At 37.8% G+C, this 21,138-nt stretch overlaps 1 protein-coding gene across 2 annotated transcripts in view; it reads left to right on the plus strand.

Moving 5' to 3' along the window:
- The window catches only part of SYNE1 (spectrin repeat containing nuclear envelope protein 1), a gene marked incomplete at its 5' end in the record, with an annotated part of 439,816 nt that overhangs the window by 69,048 nt on the left and 349,630 nt on the right, over window positions 1-21,138 (plus strand). For both annotated transcript variants that reach the window (XM_079147945.1, XM_079147948.1), the window contains one exon: window positions 9,959-10,020. In XM_079147945.1, coding sequence (XP_079004071.1) covers window positions 9,959-10,020 — 62 coding nt within the window. The remainder of the gene's footprint in view (window positions 1-9,958; window positions 10,021-21,138) is intronic.

The following is a 21,138-nucleotide window of genomic DNA, read 5'->3' on the forward strand; positions in this document are numbered from 1 at the left end:
ATCAGATTTATAGAAAGGGGAAGTCAGTTCTACCCTTTGATGGGAGGAAGGACAAAGTCACATTGCAAAGGAGGATGCATACTGGGAGCAGAAGGTTTTATGATTCTAATTTAAAATATGACTTCTGGTCACTGTTTTTTTTTAATTTATTTATTTATTTTTATTTATTTATTTTTTATTGTAAACAAATGGGATACATGTTGTTTCTGTTTGTACATGGAGTAACAGCATACCATTTGTATATTCATACATTTACATAGAGTAATGATGTTTGATTCATTCCCTTATTTTTTTCCTTCCCCCCACCCCTCCCACCTCTCTTTTCCCTCTATACAGTTCCTTCTTCCTCCATTCTTGTCCCCCTCCAACCCCTCATTACGTGTCATCATCCGCTTATCAGTGAGATCATTCGTCTTTTGGATTTTTGAGATTGGCTTATCTCACTTAGCATGATATTCTCCAATTTCATCCATTTGCCTGCAAATGCCATAATTTTATTATTCTTTATGGCTGAGTAATATTCCATTGTATATATATATACACCACAGTTTCTTTATCCATTCATCAGCTGAAGGGCATCTAGTTGGTTCCATAGTCTGGCTATGGTGAATTGAGCAGCTATGAACATTGATGTGGCTGTATCTCTGTAGTATGCTGATTTTAAGTCCTTTGGGTATAGACCAAGGAGTGGGATAGCTGGGTCAAATGGTGGGTCTTCTGGTCACTATTATTTGTATTCTTCCTACATGCAAAATACACATAGCCCCTCTACAGATGCCAAAAGTTACATCCAGTTCCAATCTTGGCATCAAGTTCTAAGTCCAGGATTGTGTCACCTGTATCTGTCACAGATGAGATTCCAATTGTAGTTCCTCTTGGTCCATAAACTTACAAACTAAAAAAAGAAGTTGTCTGTTCCCCATTTATTCCACATGCAGTGAGGAGACAGGGACTGGGTCATTGCAATGGACATTTCTGTCTTAAAGGGAAAGAACAGAAAGGAGGGAGTAGTCATGGTCCAAAGTCATGTTGAAATCCAGCAAGGCACATGAGTTCCTTTAACTGACAGGCAAGGAACATTCCTTTCCTTCTAGTAAAGAAGTGACTCATGACTGTGAGTGACAGTTCTCAACCTTCTTCCTATCCAAATTCATGTTTTCAAAGTCTTCTATTCTTTTTGAATCGATCTGCTCCTTTGGTGCAAGCTGTTGTCCTAAAAATCTGTTTGGGGTTCACTCTGTTCCCCCAAACCTAATATTTGTACTGGGCATGGTGTGACATACCTATAACCCCAGCAACTTGGGAGGCTGAGGCAGGAAGATCTCAAGTTCAAAGTCAGTCTCAATAACTTAGACTCTAAGCAACTTAGCAAGATCCTGTCTCAAAATAAAATGAAAAAGGCTGGGGATGTGGCAGAGAGATAGAGTACCTGGATCCAATCCCTGGTAGCATGGGGAAGGAAGGCAGGAAGGCAGGAAGGGAAGGATGGAGGGAAGGAGGAAGGAAGAAAAGAAAAGAAATAAAGTTAGTTTGAAATAAAATGAAGCCTGTACAATGCCCTTAAGATGAACACATTTTAGATATTCTTAATAACCTTAAACCTTAGAAACTGTTTTTTTTTTTTCGTGGAGAAGGTTGAATAGACACTACCAGAAAGCTTTTTGAGTTCTTTCTTTTGTTTTCCAGCCTTATATTGAAGTACAATTGATAGATACAACTTGGTACATTTCAAGATTTACAATGTGATGATTTGATATATGTATGCTTTGTGAATGATTACCACGACCAAAAAGAACACATCCGTGAATGGATACAGATAATCCACCAGGCAATATTATTCAGTCACACACACACACAAAGGAAATCCTTCCATTTGTTATAACATGAATGATTCGGACATGCCAGACACAGAGAGAAAGAAACTGTGTGGTCTCACTTACATTAGTATTCTAAAAATGCCAAACTCCTCCTGCCTCCTAACCCTGGGTCTTACAAACATACCCTGGATGCTGTTACCTTGAAGCCATTTCTTCCTTTTCAAATTTTTTTCCTGCAAAGACTAGGAATAACAGACCATCTTATTTTCCAATCCACTAGCCTAGACCTTCTGCATTTCTTCTAATTTATGCTTGCAAACAAAACAGTCCCTTTTTTGGTTCTTCACTTTCTTTTCCATTACTTATAATACACAGCTAATAGAAGCCACTTGACACTTTCAGCATTGTTCAAGGAACTCTCTTAATCAGGATGAACATGTTTAAGTCACTTCAGGTGACAGATTATATAATCTACAAACTGCATGCAGCTCCCTCCAATCTCCAAGAGTAGTCCCTCACTATCCTCCAGTCTCCTCTCCCAACCTGGTCCCAAGGTCAATGCCACATTTTATGTTTTTGTTACAGCACTGCCATACTCCTAGTAGGAATTTCTGTTTCAATCAAATTGCACTGTGCAACAAACCACTACCCGATTTTAGTGGATTAGAGTAACAAGAATTTGTGTTTCTGTGAGTGTCCTGGTATTTATGACGAGGCTGGTTCATGTGGCTGCATTCACTGGATCAGTTAGACTGGCAGATCCAAGATGGCACGCTCATGTGTCTGTGTCTTGCTGTTTTTGTTGATTGTCCTCTGGAGTGCTTCAATTGTCCTCCAAGTGACTTCGTATCCTCTGAGATCCTAGACCAGCTTCATTATGTGGTTGCTTCAGGGAAGAGTTCCAAAGGCCAAAACGGAAGCTCAAGGCCTCTGAGGGTTCACCTTTACGAATCACATACAATTGCATCAGTCACATTGCTGATCAATAATACAAGTCTCAAGGCCAGCCCAGACTCAAGGACAGGGAGATAAGAGGACCTCCTGATCTGAGGAGTAGCACAGTCACATCACAAAGGGTATACTGACAAGGATGGGAGGAACTGAGGACACATTTTGTAATCTGTCACAGCCGGGTTCTATAAATATTCTTTTTGCCCCGACCCGCAGGACATCAACGGGTACCTGGAGGGGGGTGCTGGGATTGAGAGAGACAAGAGACACGAGAAATGGAGACAAGACAAAAGCCTGATCAAGTCTTGTTTATTAGAGGAATAAACACAGTTAATATAAAGTACAGAAACCAATCAGAGTAAAGTGTGCGAAGGCAAGACTAGTCTCGCGCCAGAACTCCAATAAGGAAGTGTAGTTGTCCAATCATGAAGCACCACGCAATCTAGTCTGATGCACCTGGTATAGTCTGACAGGTGTGTAAACAGGTAATGGCACGCCCCGCCAGCATCCGGCAGGTGCCATCTTAGCTCAGCATGAGGTGAGGCAGGGGGCGTGACCATGAGTCAAGGCGCGTGACCATGAGTCAAGGCGCCTGACCATGAGCCAAGGCGCGTGACCTTGAAGCAAGGCAGGGCGTGTGACCTGCCGGCTCCGGACATCTTTTTACTTAAAAATATTAACATTGGGTAACTATAGCGTTTGTTTATTTATTTTATTAGGTTCTACTATTCAATATACCTTGGATCTTTCTTATGTATAACAAAGTTAGTGGTGATTTTAGTAATTATATACTGACAACTGGGAAAATATAATTCTGATTCCAAAACAGTTCATTTGACCCAGGCGATCTAATTGTGGTTGTTGATTAATAACCACCACTTTATCACCTTATGTTTTTGTGTTTGTTTTTCCCTATGTAGCCACATTATTTGGTTGTGGCAAGAAATTCAGTCTGTATTTTCCTGTTTTTAAACTTCATTCCAACTTTTTTTATGGCTGCATCAAAAATAATGGAAAATAATTATTACAAACAGTCAGGGGCAGTGTGACCTTAAATGTGATTTGTTTTAAATTAACATTTACATTTTCTGGTATAGTAATCTCTAAGAGTTCTATTTAAGCCATCTTTATTATTAAAGATATTTATTAGGGAATAATAATGTGCAAAAATATTAATAATAATCTATGGCAAGCTGAGCTTTGTGCAGGGTGAGAGACGGGTCTGATTTCATTTTGCTACATATGGATTTCCAGTTTTCCAGCACCATTTGTTGAAGAAGCTAGATTTTCTCCAGTGTATGTTTATGGTACCTTTGTCTAGTATGAGATAAGAAGGCTTGTCTCTGTGTCTTCTATTCTGTACCATTGGTCTTCATGTCTGTTTTGGTGCCAATACCATGTCATTTTTGTTACTTTAGCTCTGTAGTATAATTTAAGGTCTGGTGTTGTGATACCTTCTGTTTCACTTTTCCCTCTGAGGATTGCTTTGAGTATTCTGGGCCTCTTATTTTTTCAAATGAATTTCATGGCTGCTTTTTGTTGTTGTTTCTATGATGAATGTCATTGGAATTTTAATAAGAATTGCATTAAATCCATATAGTGCTTTTGGTGGTATGGCCATTTGACAATATTAATTCTGCCTATCCAAGAACATGGGAGATCTTTCCATTGTCTAAGGTCTTCTTCAATTTCTTTCTTTAGTGTTCTGTAGTTTTCATAGTAGAGGTCTTTTATCTCTTTTGATAGATTGATTCCCAAATATTTTATTTTTTGAGGCTATTGTGATAGGATAGTTTTCCTACTTTCACTTTCAGTTGATTCATTACTGGTGTATAGGAATTCAATTAGAGACCCTGAGCCTACTAGAAGAAATCTTCTCCACATCAGGTTAGGAACCAAATTCCTTAACAAGACTCCTAAAGTGCAAAAAATAAAATCAATAATAAATAAATGGGGTGGTATCAAACTGAAAAGCTTCTTCACAGCAAAGGAAACAATTGAGAATGTGAAGAGAGAGCCTATAGAAAATCTTTGCCACCTGCACCTCAGATAGAACATTAATCTCCAGGATATATAAAGAATGCAAAGAACTTAACACCAAAAAAACAAATAACCCAGTCGATAAGTGGGCTAAGGAACTGAACAGATACTTCAAAGAAGAAGAAATACAATCCATCAACAAATATTTGAAAAAGTGTTCAACATTTCAGGCAATAAGAGAAACGCAAATTAAAACTACACTGAGATTTCATCTCCCTCCAGTCAGAATGGCAATCATCAAGAATACAAGCAACAATAAATGTTGGCAAAGATGTGGAAAAAGATGCACTCATACATTACTGGTGGGAGAGCAAATAGGGTCAACCACTATGGAGGCGTATGGAGATTCCTCAGAAAACTTGGAATGGAACCACCATTTGACCCAGTTATCCCACTCCTTGGCATATATCCAAAGGACTTAAAATCAGCATACTATAGGACATGGCCACATCAATGTTTACAGCAGCTGAATTCACAAAAGCTAAGCTATGGAACCAACCTAGATGCCCTCCAACTGATGAATGGATAAAGACATTGTGGTACATATACACAGTGGAATATTATGCAGCCTTAAAGAAGAATGGAATTATGGCATTTTCTGGTAAATGGATGGAACTGGAGACTATAATGCTAAGTGAAATAAGCCAGTCCCTGCAAACCAAAGGCCAAATATTCTCTCTGCTTTGAAGATTCTGACTTGAAATAGGCAGAGGGGGTGATATGGAGGGAGGATTGGAGGTTCACCAGATTGGACAGGGAGGAATGTGGGGACAAGGGGGAATGGGAACAGAAAAGACAGTAGACTGAATCAGATATAACTTTCCTATGTTCATATATGAATACTCAACCAGTGTTAACTCCACACCATGTACAAACACAAAAATGGGAAATTATACTACATGAATGTATGATGTCAAAATATATTCTACTGTCAAGTATAACCAAAAATAACAGATACAAAAATAATAAATTAACCACTAAAAATGTAAGATATTCTATGCTGAAGGTTGTGGCTCAGTGATAGAGCACTTGTCTAGCATGTGTGAGGCACTGAGTTCGATCCTCAGCACTGCATAAAAATAAATAAATAAGATAAAGGTATCATGTTCATTTACAAACAAAATAAAATAATCTATGGCAATATATTATGAATGCATTAATATTTGATAATTTTAGTATTTTTGCCAAAGTTTTTTTCAAACTTATCTACATTTATTTAAACAATGTATTTTTCTTATTATATATACATATATATATGCATATACATGTATATATATTAAATGTGACATTGATTAGAGTAGATGCACTGAGGAATTCATGATTTTGCTCTTTATGATTTTTCATGCTTCTGGTAGGATTCATTATGCATGATTAAGGGCATACTCATATACTTCTCAGAAATAAGTTCTTATAGAAGAATTAGTTCAATATATTTTAATATAGTAATTTCAGTTACTGTTAGTGTTCAAAAAACACCATCTGGTAGAAAGGATATTGGCGTGTGTTTTAATATTCTTTTTATTTTGTAATGCTATTTACAAGCTAATAAGCACAAGATTATGTAGCACAGTTTTACATAACATATTGTTCATGGAAAATTTATTATTCATAGTAAGATTAAAAGATAATCAACATATTTCTAGACACTATGTTTGTATGATTGATGACAAAGATTCTGTAGCAACCCAGGCTACCATTTATTTTGACCTCTGTGTTTCCAATACATGAGAACCCCAGGGTGAACTATAGTGGCCCTATGAGCGAGTCGCTGCTAATATTAAATAATGTTCTCTTAAAAGCAGAGACATACACATAAAAAGAACCTTAAAACTTTTCTCATAGGGTTATTTCAGTTCTTTGTCAATAGGATTATAAAGAAATGTGTTTTCATGTCTATTTTTTTGTAGGTTGATAGACATTTATGGCATATTTGTCTTCTGCAATTTAAAGATTTTATGTTGTTGACATCAGACTTAATTAACAAATATAGAAGTAAATTTTTCAGGCTTTACATAAAAATAAGAATTTGCTAACAATGAAATTTTAGAATTTTTTTTTTCTCTTTGGAAAATAATACATAAAATTAGAAAATATTTACTTAGAATTAAGCTGGCTGTATCTGATAAATATAAAAGGTAGACTTTTAGGATCCAGCAAAATCTGGTTTTACAGGCATAAAGGGAAGCATGTAGAGAATTTGACATTTAGACATATACAATGCTACCAGAAAAAGAGAATTTGAGTGCTCTAAAAGGAGGTCTTTTAACTGAAGTCTAAATATAAAATCAGAGATTTGCCATCAGATGGTAAATCTGAAGGTGGTAGCAATGAAAATGTAAAAATTTAAAATCAGGAAGCAGCATATAATCAGTAGGTATTCTTAAATTTATGGCATCCTACACTAACTCATGCTAATTTAACATTTTAAAACAATGACATCTTGGTTTATAAAAGAATATCTAATTTCAAATTAAGTATAAAAATTTTCATACACTAACTGTATCTACAGTCTATTTTAGACTAGAATTGGAGTTATGTATTAAAGTTCTGAATTACATCACACTTAGCTTGATTAATTTTGCAGCAGCATAAATTTATTTATAGAACTGGAAAATTCCAAAGCCAATCTCATATTTAACTGTGGATTTATAATTTTCATGTGATTAATATCTGTTAAGACCAATATACTAATTTTTGTGTTATCCTCAAGTAACATTATGATATTACAGGACCACACTTCTGGAATCTAAAATCTGGTCACCATTGGGTGACCTTGGTAAAAATATTTAATTTCTATGTGCCTTGGCTTTCTTATCTGGAAAACGAGAATTATAATAGGTTTCATTTATATGTTATAAGAATGAAAGCTAATACATGTATTGTAGTTTATACTATATAATTACTAAATATATAATAATTAAAATAATTAAAAATTAAAATAGAAAAGTGATATATATCTCATTATGCATAGATGTATATAATTATTTATGTGGGTTAGCATGTACATGAGTCCCTGGTATATAGGAAAAGTTACCTTCTGTAACACTGAGTTGTTTTTGTTCTTGAAAATCAAAACTAAAAAGCATGTTCGAAACACTTTAGAAATACCGGCATTCCATGAATTTTATGTACATATCCAAAGTTTCTCCAAGTGTAAAGGTCTAGTTTAAAGGTGTCAAAGCCGATCAGGTTTACATCCTAGTCGACAGTCAGATCCAAGTTGAAGCTGTGGAAAGATGAGATCTAGACATGTGGAATTTGAGCATCATCCCTCAAAGGGAGGGGAACTGAGAGTAGGTGTGTTCATCTCTGTCCCCCACAACATGTCCAGTCTAGTGTCAAACATTTGACACCCAGGAGAGGTTGGCTGAGCAAACCAATGTCACCCTTCTTTCCAAGGGATTCAATGGTATCTGCTCTCTGGCCTTCATGTCTTTAAACCTCTAATTAAAGCTTTCCTGGACCGTGTTCTTTTCCTTCTTCATTAGTCTTCTCTTGTTGCATAACAAATTACCACAGAGTTTGCCGCTTCAAGCAGCACACATTTATTATCTCCACATTTTCATGGATCAAGAGTCATGCACAGTGCAGCTGCATCTGCTCACAGTCCCACAGGCTACAAGATGCAGGCTGACTGCATCCTCATCCCCATTCTCTTGAAGGAACAACCCACTTTTGAATTTGTCCTCATTGCTAGCATTGTGGCTATAAGATGAAGGCCCAGCTTTTTACTGGGTGTTGGCTGGAGGCAGCTCTCTACTCCTAAAAGAAAATCACAGTTCCCTGCCGTTGACCACCTTCATTGGTGGTTCACAGCATGCTGGTGTTGGGGGAACCTTAGCAAGGATGGAGTAACTTAAAGCAACAGGATTGCAGGTATGACATCCCACCAACTTTCATATTCTGTTAACTAGAAGCAAGTCACAGGATCTGCGCACTCTGCCTATACAAAAGTGTGGCCTCCAAGAGGTGGGGATTTGGGGAGGTTGCCTAGGGCATATTAACCCCACTCCCCATCCGTGTTAAGTTCCTGTAATACCTCATGTTTACAGTTGTATCTTAATACTGCAGTGTAACCCACTGTATGCATATGCCCTTGTCTGTCTGTCTCCACCTCTACATCTCTGCATATCTCTCTACACACAGAACTTGGCATTTAGTTGGACTCCACACACTTTTATTTATTTATTTATTTTTATTTTATTTTATATTTTTATTTTTACAGACTGCATTTTGATTCATTGTATACAAATGGGGTACAACTTTTCATTTCTGTGGTTTTGCACAATGTAGATTCATACCGGACGTGTAATCATACATGTACATAGGGTAATGCTGTCTGTCTCATTCCACCATCCTTCATACCCCACCCCCCTCCCCTTTCATTTCCTTCTACATAAAGTTCCTCCATTCTTCTCTCACTCCCCAGTCTCCACCCCCATTATGTATCATTATCCACTCATCAGAAAACATTTGACCTTTGGTTTTTTGGGGATTGGCTTATTTCACAGCATGATATTCTCCAACTCTATCCATTTATCTATAAATGCCATATTATTCTTCTTCATGACCGAATAGAGAAATGCAAATTAAAACAACTCTAAGATTTCATCTTACTCCAATTAGAATGGCTATTATCAAGAATACAAATAATAATAGATGTTGGCATGGATGTGGGGAAAAGGGCACACTTTTACATTGCTGGTGGAGTTGCAAATTGGTGCCACCATTCTGGAAAGCAGTGTGGAGATTCCTCAGAAAACTTGGAATGGACCCACCTTTTGACCCAGTTATCCCACTCCTCGGTTTATACCCAGAGGACTTAAAATTAGCATACTACAGTAAAACTTTTATATTTAACAACTTTGTTGAGGGACAATTAACCAGTGAACTTTCAGTAAGTGAATGAGGGTAAACGTAGGGATGAAATGGTGCGAATTTTAAAGTATTTGCTAATAATTTTCAAAGGACGAGTCCATGTGATTACGTATGTAGAACTGTGTCAGCCCCGAAAGACAATAATTGGTCAAATGAATCAGAAGATAAAATAGTTTTATGATTAACTCTAGGGTTGTGTAATTTTGATTTTTTCCGTAATATAATTCCATGGTGCCTTATGCCAGCTAACCAGATTCTTTTTTTTCTCCTAGATGAGCAAGAGATTGTACAAAAGCGTACTTTCACAAAATGGATCAATTCTCATCTGGCCAAGGTAAAGGAAAAAACCCAGAGTTACAGGTTTGTGCGGTTTAAGCCAAAAAGTCATGAAGTGCACAATCTGGAGGAACTCTGCTGTTGTTTTTGTCCCCATTATTGATCAATGATGGGGGCCATCCTACTGGCTGGTTTAATTGTCACCTAAGTGAAGCATTTACAAACTTTGCCTCTGGGAAGAAATGGGCTGAAAGCCAGTCAGGAGCAGTTACTTCAGGTCAAGTCTATGAATCTTGCTCCAATATCCCCCCAGTTATTGTCTCTGTACTAATTTATGTCAGATTTGTGCTCCGGTGTTCTGATATCTGTTCAGAACACAAAGAAGCAATAAGTGGCCTGCCCTGAGCAGAGGTTCATCTGAGATGGTGGCAGTGCCCTCGACAGGTACTTTGATGGAAAAAACTGTGCAGGCAAGACACTAGGAAGGCTGGCATCTTCCCAAGATCGTCCACGCTAGCTTGTGCCAGGTGGTTTTAGTCTTTCTAGGGTACCATGATGTCTTTGCACATAAATACTGAAACAAAATAGATTTCAATCTTAGTATATTGTAAGAAAATCCACCTCTTCTGCTGCTGATGGGAAAAGAAGTATTACATTTGTCAAAATAAATTTAGATCATTGGACAATTGTCTGAATTCAGCTACTAGTCCTTTTGTGGACAGTAGTGGCAGTAGTATGTAAGGCACAATCCTGAGGGGTTTTTCTTTGCCTTTTTTTTTTTTTTTTTGGCAGTGCTCGGGGATTGAACCCAGGGCCTTGTGCTTGAGAGGCAAGCACTCTGCCAACTGAGCTATCTCCCCAGCCCTCTGAGGGGTTTTAATCAGAGACCTGCTGTAGTTTAGATCTGGAATGTCGCCCAGAGACCCACGTGTTAAAGGTTTGGTCCCCAACTTGGCAGTATTGGGGGCGGGACCTTCAAGGTGGAGCACAGTGGGTGGTCTTCTGGCCATGGGGACATACTCTCTAAGGGATTTGTGGAACCCAGCCCTCCTCTTTTTCTGACTCTGGATATGAGATCACAGCTAGGTTCTGTCACATGCCCCTCCCACCCCATGATGCGCTGCCTTGCCAAAAGCAAAGGGGTCCACTGATTATGGACTGAAGCCTCAAAACTGTGAACCAAAGTAACATATTCTCCTTGTAAGTTGATTACCTCAGTAACAGAAAGCCAACAATACCCCGAAGTTCCCTTCCCCTTTTTTTTTATAGTTCATTAGCAAACAAAGCATGGCAGTTAATTTTAGTCCCATTCTACAAATTAACTGTGTATCTGTGTCTATACTAGGTTTTAGAGAAAGGAAAACATAGTAGGAAACTTTCCCAGGACTTGAGAAGCTCATAATCCAGCAATAAAAGAACTAGAACAATGTGTCTAGGTACAGGATATATGGGGATCACCTTTACTAAAATCTCTTTCCAAAAGCTACTTGATGAGAGGAGAATTCTCTGGTCTAGTGGTTGCACCTAGAATCCCTCCTATTCGTACTTCCTTCCTACCCAGCGACTGCAGTAGGCTTGAGTACTCTGGGGACTCATTTGCTCAAACCTTGGTGACAGCCACATTCTACTTACACTACAGAATTGTCAACTATCAGGGAAGATTTTTCTTTCCAAAAATAAAAATAGAGTTATTGTTTTCCATGCTGTAAAAAGGCTACATGCTAATTGTAAATAAAATTAGTAATATACTTCTTAGAAAGTATAATGAAAGTAAAAATGACCTTAAATTATACAACAAAGCTAAATGTATGACTCAAATATCATTCACCATTTTTCTCTTGATGGTGTACATCTTCACACACCTGGAAACGGGTGCTAGTAAGATTCTAATCCAGAAAGAACCTGAAGTCCATGCATTTCCTCCACACCACACACTGTTTGCATGAATGATATCATTTTGAAATGCCAAAAAAAGTTATTGTATCCACAATGACCGATTATAAACTTAATATAATAGATATTTGTGTTCTTTTTTATCCTCTGTACTTGTAATTTCTTTTCTTTCTTGGGCCACTTTGAAAACTAAACACTGAAGTAGAAGAATAATACCTAGACTTGTTCTTTTGAACTTATTGATACAGATGTTTTAGTGTTTCATTAAAAATAATCAAAACCCATGAAAGCATTCAGATGATGTTTTACTTTTCTAATTTCTTGTATTTGGAAAACTTTCTGAAAATCAGATCTGGCCCCAGTTCCCAGGTGTGGCAATTGAGAACTTAAGGAGAGCCATAGAGTTGGTGTTTATGTCTGTGTCTGTCTCGGCAGCTGACCACATATCGCCACTCATCTGTCCCCGTCCTTACACTCCTTGTCCCTACTGAATTCCTGTTTCCAGCTCCATCTTTATGTCATTGTCTCTCTCACCTCCCTTCCATCCCATCTCGCTGTCTCTCCCACGCCGTCTTCTCTGCCACCACCTGCAGCCCAACCCAGCCCCTTTATCATCTGTATCTCAGTCTCCCCATCCCTAGCTTTACCTCCATTACGATCTCCATTTTTTCTGTATTCTAGTCCTACAAAACACATTCAGCCTGAAAACCCTAAACTTCACAGTGCCATTGAGGTTGTATTTATGCATGCGTCTAAGTTAAAAGGGAGACACACTTCCCTCTCATTATAGGTTCCTCACTTTCTTCAAGGAAGTCTGAGAACAATGATTTTTCACCCACAACAGAAGCAGTCAATTTCATGTGTGATCTGGTCTCTGGACTAAGACCTGTGTCGCTTTTCCTGATGCTTTGTGAGAAGGCTTGCTGCCAAAGCCACTCAGGTTGCTAGAGCATGCTTGGATGGTTCGCTTTACCATACATGGACAGGTGCAGCAGGTGTGCACACACACACACACACACACACACACACACCACACACACACACACACACACACACACACACACACACACACACATACGTCAACTAATCTCTACAGGAGCATAAGCCCAGGGTCTTACTAACTCTCTCATGGTTATAGCTTCTTAAACTTTGGGTTCTTGTCTCCTGATCATCAGCAACACCCTGAAGTTTCCCCCAGACAACAGATTTTCAGTCACAGAGCAGGTCCAAAGCTCTGCTTCAAAACATTTCTCTTTAGAAATCCACAAATAAGAAACTTGACTCATCTAGAAGTCCTTCCTGATCTTCCAGAGCTTTTTGAAGTCATGTTTTCCTTTTCTTGCTTGTTGAATAACAAAAGCTGTTGGCTTTTAGTGGACCTGGAGTCCTGGGGTTGAGGATCAGTTTGAATCTACTGTGGTGTGTTGATCCTGCAATGCCTTCTCTAGTAATAACTCTGCCTACTGTGTCTGTGAATTTGGACCCTGCTTAGTTATGTCAACCTATTATAACAAAATACCAGAGGCTGGGTGGCTTTAAGCAGCAAATATTTATTCCTTACAGTTCTGGAGGCTGGAAAGTCCAAGATAAGGGCACCAACAGATTTGATTTTTGATGAAGGCAGTTTTCCTTGTCCCTGTGTCACATGGCAGTTAGAAAGAGCTATGGTCTTTCTTCTTCTTCCTGTAAGGCCACTAATAAATTGCATCCATGACTTCACCTAAACCTCGATACTACCCAAAGGCCCCACCTCTAAATACCATCACACTGGGGTTGGAGGTTGAAACATATGGATTTGGGGTGGAATACAAGCCAAAGACCTTCAGTCCATAACAGGCCTCAAGTTCAGTCTGACGTTTAACTTAAGCAAGTAAGAAGTTCTCCTAAATCTGTAACACAGAAATGGGAACTGTACCCTGAAAACACTTAGCCCCATTTCACAGAGGATGGTTTCTCCTGTAGAAATCTGTCATACCTAGCTCTGCACTTTGGAATTTTTCCATTAACCTGACAACCAAACCATTGAGAACAGTCGAGTTGCATTTTATTTCTTGGTTGTATTGTTTGTCCCCTTTGCTATAGTTTTATGTTGACATTTACTAATGAAAGTAAGAAAATGACCCATGTTGAAAGTATTTTTTATTCTGGTAATTAGTATAATAGTTTTGAATCACCTGTTATTTATGCTACATTAGGTACTAAGTTATTTTATATCTAAGAACAAGAAAAAAGTGTCAAATTGACCAAGAAAAACAAAATTTAATATTTTAATGTTTTTCTGGAATGCAACTTATAAATATTTCACAGAATCTCTGTTGTCTGAGAACTTTTTCATAGTAGTCATGGGAATTGATATATATTTAAATTAGAATGCTTAATCATAAATTCTATGATAATATTGTGATATTGTGCCTCCCTTAACATTTATGAGCAATTTAAAGATAATAAAATTTTATTTATTTATTATTTTGTGGTGCTGGGGATTGAACTTAGAGTCTCACGTTCACCAAGCCAGCACTCTACCACTGAGTCTTATGCTCAGCCTACCAATTTTCGTTTTAAAGAACAATTTTAAAGACTGTATTTGGAAGGAAATGTATGTATTTTCTCAAAATCTTCTTTGAAAATTGACCACTTCCCAAAAAAGCTTTGATAACAGATAATGGCAGGATTAAGTGCTGGGATGTTGAGTTGAGAAGCAAAAATGTTGGTTCTCTTGTCCTTCCCAAGGTCACTAAATCTTGGGTGTATTCAGAGGTTTTTGAAGATGCTTATGAGAAGGAATTTGAGGAGGTTTATTTAATTGGAAATTTTCTTTTTTGTTCTTGATTGCTTGTCTAGGATTCAAATTAATAAATGATTTATAATTAATAAAGAAACTTCTGATTCTATTCTATTATTGCAATTATTTATAAATATTAAGACAGAAGTTATGAAGGGATAGGAAGCAAATAAGTGTACAATATGTTTCTATAAAATGTGCTTTTCTTAAACCAAATATCTTATTAAAAATAAGGGGGGAACCTAAGGATTTTCCCTCCATGTGTGCTTTTACATTCTTAGTACACAGATATAGATTATTCATATTTATGGGTCTAATTATCTATTCATTTTTTGACATCTGCTTTGTTCCTAAATGGAAGTTTTTATGTCTCTGCAATTATGCAAAGAATTGAAAATCACAAATTGTCAATAAACTACAATATGACATTAACAAAAATTATTAGTTATAGTTATTTCATATACTCAATCATCCATTTCAAAAACAGGGCTCCATTTTTAGACGTGAAACCTACAATTTTCTTTTTATCAAGAAGAAACATTATACTCTGTTAGCTCTGTTAATGAAAGGAGATGAAATATTTCTTCTTATTTAGCCCAATTTTATTTTGAGTGGTAGCTTTTCAATGTTAGGTTCCTGAGGCAGGTTTAGCATGATAGTGTGCATTGTGAGGATGTATTTCTGAATTGCAGGATGCTGTTTATTGAACACATGCCTTGTGTCAGCTATGGTGCTCCAACAACTTTATCTCATTTTGTTCAATCCTAACAGCAATCACTTTTTTCACTCTTTTATAGGTTATAAGTCTGAAGTTTAGAGTTAGTTGATTAATAAGCTTAGGGTCACATAACAAGTGATAAAGCCAACTTTTGATCCCACAACACCTGGGCTTGGGCACTGGTAATCAGCTCAGGCTGCCATGAGAGATACCACAGATTGAGTGGCTTGAACAACAAACTGTTCCCACAGTTCTGGAGGCTGGGAAGTGCAAGATCCAGGTGCTGAAAGATTCGGATCCTGGAGAGGGCTCTTTTCCTGGCTTGCACATGGCTGCCTTCTTCATGTCTTCAGTTGGCAGAGAGAGAAAGCTCTGGTCTCTCTTTCTCCAACTATAAGGATACTAATTAATCCCATCATGGGGGCCTCACCATCACAATCTCATCAAAACCTAATAGTTTTCCAAGAGCCCCCCCACCAAATACCATTACATCGAATATTAAGTCCTTAGCATATGAATTTTGGGGACATCCAACCTCTTAGTCCACAGTAGGCACTACGCGTTGTGTCGTACTCTCAGGCCTCATTTATTTATCTAGTGTTCATTCATGAAGCACCTATTTTGTGCTGGGCCTGGTGGATACAAGTGGTGAATACAGACAGAGCCCATGCCATCTTGGAACTGGTGGTCTGGCAGAGGAGACAAACAATGGCAATGGAGTGTGTTGAATTCCAGGAGAGGGCAAGTACAGGGTGACCAGGAGCACATGTCAAGCCCACCCAGCCACAAGGATGATCTCAAGGAGGGGTCACTAGGCTTTCACAGGAAGAAACATTTAATCAGAGGTCTGAGAAATGTCTCAGGATTGGGTAGGTGAAGGGATGGATGTTTCAAAAGTGGAGAGATGTGAAAGAAGATGGTACTAAAGTGAAGGGAATAGAAGAATTTAGGACTATCTAAAGATGTGGGTTCCAGGAGTCGGCAGGCAACATGGAAAACAGAACTGGTCAAAGGCCAGTTGGGAAGAAGAGTTTGGACCTGTATAATGGGCCGGAGGTCCAAAATAAAGAATCTTAGGCAGGAGAACAAAGTGATCACTCAGGCCCTAACCCCTCCCTCTTTCTCATGATTTAGAGCAGGAACAAGTAAGATTGGTGATGGAGTGGCCTTACAGTCAGATGAGAGCAGAAGGCAGGATGGGCTAAAGTCATGATGGGAGAATGGAGAAAAATGTGTAGGGGTGGACCTGACAGAACTGAGTACTTAATGAGAGGAGAAAATCAAGGATGACTTGTGGATTCCTGACTTGAGAACATGTTAAGATCATTCAAATAGATCAGGAATATAAGAGGCTTGGGGAAGGGCTACTAAATTCTGGTTCTGATAGAGAAACTCCTTGATTTCTGTGAGAGAGAAATCCATGTGATCTGGCAGTTAGAACGTCATTGTCCACCACTGGGAGTGGAGTCCACAGGACAATAGAAACCAGATTTGGGTTAACTGAGGAGTCAATGAAAACTGAAGGAGTTAGGACACTCAGTACCTACGATGTGTTCTTGAGATAGTCTCAGCTAGGGCAGAAAACTGGATCTGGTGAGAGCTGTTTGTTTGTTTTTTTCCATATAGCATTCAAAAAAATTTTAGTGCATTGTAGTGATACATAATAGTGGTGTTCATTTTGATATATTCATAAATGCATATGACTTAGTTTTCTCTATTTCAGTCCCCAACACTCTCCCTTCCCTCCCTCCCTCCCTCTCCTGGATCCCCTTCTTCTACTATAGAAGGAAGCTGTTGGCTTTCCTTCTACTTATCTATCTATCTATCTATCTATCTATCTATCTATCTATCTATCTATTTTTAATTGATGAATTAGAATTCTATATAAATTGTAATGCACTGTGATATGTTCATCCACACACACAGCATAATTTGCTCCCCTTTGCTTCCTCTCTTCCCTCACCCTTGGTCCCTTGCTCCTATTCTATTGTTCTCCTGCTCTCCTTTCTATTTTTGCAAGGTTCTCTTTCTATAAAATTCCTTTTTTCTGCCTCTAGCTTCTGCATATGTTTTGTGTGTGTGTGTGTGTGTGTGTGTGTGTGTGTGTGTGTATACACCACATTTTCTTTAGCCATTTGTCTATTGATGGGCACCTAGGTGGGTTCCATCACTTGGCTATTATGGTTTGTTCTGCTGTAAACACTGGTACTGACTTTACTTCTTTTGGATGAATGGTAAGGGCTATTTCAACAGAGGGTGGTCTTGAGTGTCTGTGTAGAAGGGAATGATCAAGAGCTAGGAAAGAATGATAGGCTGAAGAACAGATGGAAGGTTAGTCTGAAGGTACAAGTCTCCTGAGAGGGAGGCAGAGTGGCACAAGAAATTTAAAACGCATGTGGAGGGTTTATGTTTACACCAGAGGAGAGAAATCTCTTCTTCAGACCAGAGGAAAGAAGGGTATTGATGTGCCTCAGTTGGGTGAAGTGCAGACCTTACAAGCCAGATGGAAAGCACTTGAATTGAAGGGGTCCCTACCCGATGGCCACAGATGTCTCACATTTAACAGTATGATTATACATTTTTGAACAAAGGATTCTATTGGAATAAATATATTAAATTTCATTAGTTAAAATGTTAAATGTTAGTTAAAATGTTTTTAAAATATTAAAGTGCTAACATTTCTAAGATAAAATTTATTTATCTTAGAAAGTTCCTGAATTTATTCACGATCCATAGACTATTATAATTGTATGGTGCTACATTGGCCATCCAAAAGAAACAATTTAAATACGTCTTTTCCAACAAAATTTATAAAATGTTACATTTTCTAAATTAGCAAAATATAGTACAAATAATATTCATATTGATTATATTCTATTATCAAATGTTTGCAGTCTCACATTCTCATTTTGTCAAATAGAACAAACTGTACTAAAATCCCATTGGTTCAATCTTTATATCTACTGTGAGATGGATGGGATGGCACTAAGCCCTTTAAAGGAAAAAAATAGGTCTCAGTCATTTTCTAGTGTTTCTATAAATGGTGTTTCTTTTCAATATGAATGAGCAATCCTTTTTCCATCTGCCAGCCTTATATTTGTAGATCTTTCAAGGATAGGCACCAAATATTTCAAACACTGCCTTTGGGATGACCTCAGGCATGATATGGGCATCTTCTTATTCTTTAGAAGAACTGGTAAGAGAAAAAAAAGTCTTAAAACATTATTCAGATTTTCTAGCAATTTCCAGGGCTACTGTAACAAAGTACTGACTTGAAATGAGAAATTTACTCTCCCACAGTTTGGAAGGAAGAAATTCATGTTCTTTCTCTGACTCCAGTAGGACTCCTTCCTCACCTGCTTGGCCCCTGGTGGTGGCCTGCCATCCTTCATATTTCTTGGCTAACATCTCTGCAGTCTCTGCCCCTGTGCTTGCCTGTGTCGTGTCCAGATTACCTCATTACATAAAGACACTTCTCATAATGGATGCAGACCAATGCTACTGACATCATCATGACCTGATTAATTTTTCTAAAGACCCTTTTTCAAATAAGGTCACATTCTGCAATATGAGGGTTAAGATTTCAATATACATTTGGGAGGGGGCGATGCAAACCATAAGAGATCCATTAAGAGCACATTTTGTTTTAATATAAAGTTAGATGCATAATGTTTAAAAGGAATACAGGATTTTCCATGTTCTTTTAAAAAGCAACCCAAGGTTATGAGGACTTTGAATGACATCACCATAGCCATAGAATATCCTTTCGGAGTTGCTTTCATCTTCTCCAGTTATCTTTTCACCAATAGTGATGAAAGAGAGCATGGAAACACTTTGTGGATTGAATTTCTCTCCTGTTTCCTTGCACACACTTTGGTGGAACCATTAGTGAACTAATACAAAATGATAAGGGCCAAAGAGGGAAAGGCAAATGTAATAATTCACCCCAGAAATCACTATTTAGTCTTTTTTTTAAAGGTACATCAAATAGGTGAGGTGATGAATATGTTAATTAGCTTGATCTAATCATTTCACAACATATACATATATTAAAGCTTCATGCTATACACTGTAAACAATACTTAAAATTGCATATATAATTTTTTTGGCCAATTATGCCCTTAATAAAAGTAAGGAAAAATACATCCATTTTGATTTTGTTAACTCTAAACATAATGATAAATTAGTTATTTCCAAATATGTAAACTAAAAATTGGAAAGGAAAAAAAATCACCATTTCAAAATGAATAGTATTTATTAATTTAAAGGATATATTAATTTATCAATAACTTGGACCTAAATCCCACACAGTTTATACAATTAATAAACATTTCAATAAAAAATTTTCAAATTTCTTTTTTAGGAAGAAATCTTAATTCATTCATACATATATTAGCAAGTATTTTTAAAAGCTGTTTATTCAGTCAATATTTGAGGTACTGAACAGGTAACAGTGAAAAAAATAGAGAAATAATCTATGCATTTTGGAGCTTACATTCTAATAAGGGAGAGAAGATAACAAACGTGTTCTGTTGAGAAAAGACTGAAGAAGGGCAAGTTCAGAAGAGAGATGAATTGGGGGTCATTGAAGTCCTCCAGGCAAAGGACCAGTGATGTGGACCAAGATACTGGCAGTAGAGGAGCTAAGAGATGGCAGGATTCTGGATGAATTAAAAAAAATAAAATAAAACAAGATTTGTGAATGAGTCCCATATTTTGTGTGAGCAAAAGGTATCAAGACAGTACCAATTTTGTACAGAAGAAAGCAAATGACTTGAAGAGTGTGTTGTTTCTTTACTACGTAGTGAAAAGAACTTTATCACATCTGAGAATTATCAAGAGCAGAGTTTTCCTGAGCAGATTTAAAGCTGGGCTAAAGGGAAGCAATTGCCTGTGAGATACTTATTTGGAATTGAATTAAATAATCAAGGAAATGGAAATGATTATACCATCCATCATGGGAAATGAAAAAGAATGGAAACTACCTTCCCACCTTTGCCAAATAGAGGTGGAAAATAATCACAATAGGGCTTTCATAAAGGCACTGGCAAAGAGGCAGATGACACAGAAAGTTTTACAATTACTTCTCCTCATTTCCAGAGATATTGGGAACGTTCAATTAGATTTCCTGAATAAAATGACAAACCCTTTTAGACATCAAATGAATTTTATTTGGTTATTGTCTGTGGTTATTATCATGGATTTATTGATCTGGTCCAAGGCTACGTTAGCATTTCGGGACATTGCAGTGTGGTGGGCTGTTTGCCAGCCTTTGGGGAGGTAACGTGCTCCACATCTGCTGGTCAACCTCTCTTCCCTTACCATGCTTCTCTCTGTTCCTGTTTGGCTGTTGTTCCCACCCTGAAGATAATCATCAGAGCCTGGGAAAGCTCTAGACTGGTCCTAGGGTGGGAATCCTCCCCCTATGCTCTCTCTGGGTCTGTTTCCAACTGAACCTTAGTTAAATGGGAAGTTATGGTTTGTCTGGCTCTAGAAGTGAGGCACCACTGTGCACGCAGGTTCAGGGATGCATAGAACAGGCCCTTGCCTTAAGACCTTCCACACAGTGCACAGATGGAAATTTTATGTGTATCTCAGGCAATGACTGCCACGTTCGGCAAGCCTGACCGTGCCAACAGTGTGTGTCTCACCCAAAGTGGCTATCTGTGGCCTGGGCTTTCTTTTAGACAGTTTCTAGTTCTATTTTACTGGTATCACAAGGTATCCAGCAATCACAAATATTAAACCATAGGACGTGTGTTTAGCATTTTTCAGTACGAAGA

The sequence above is a fragment of the Sciurus vulgaris genome (genome assembly GCF_902686455.1).
Source record: "Sciurus vulgaris genome assembly, chromosome: 7".
Taxonomy (NCBI): Eukaryota; Metazoa; Chordata; class Mammalia; order Rodentia; family Sciuridae; genus Sciurus; species Sciurus vulgaris.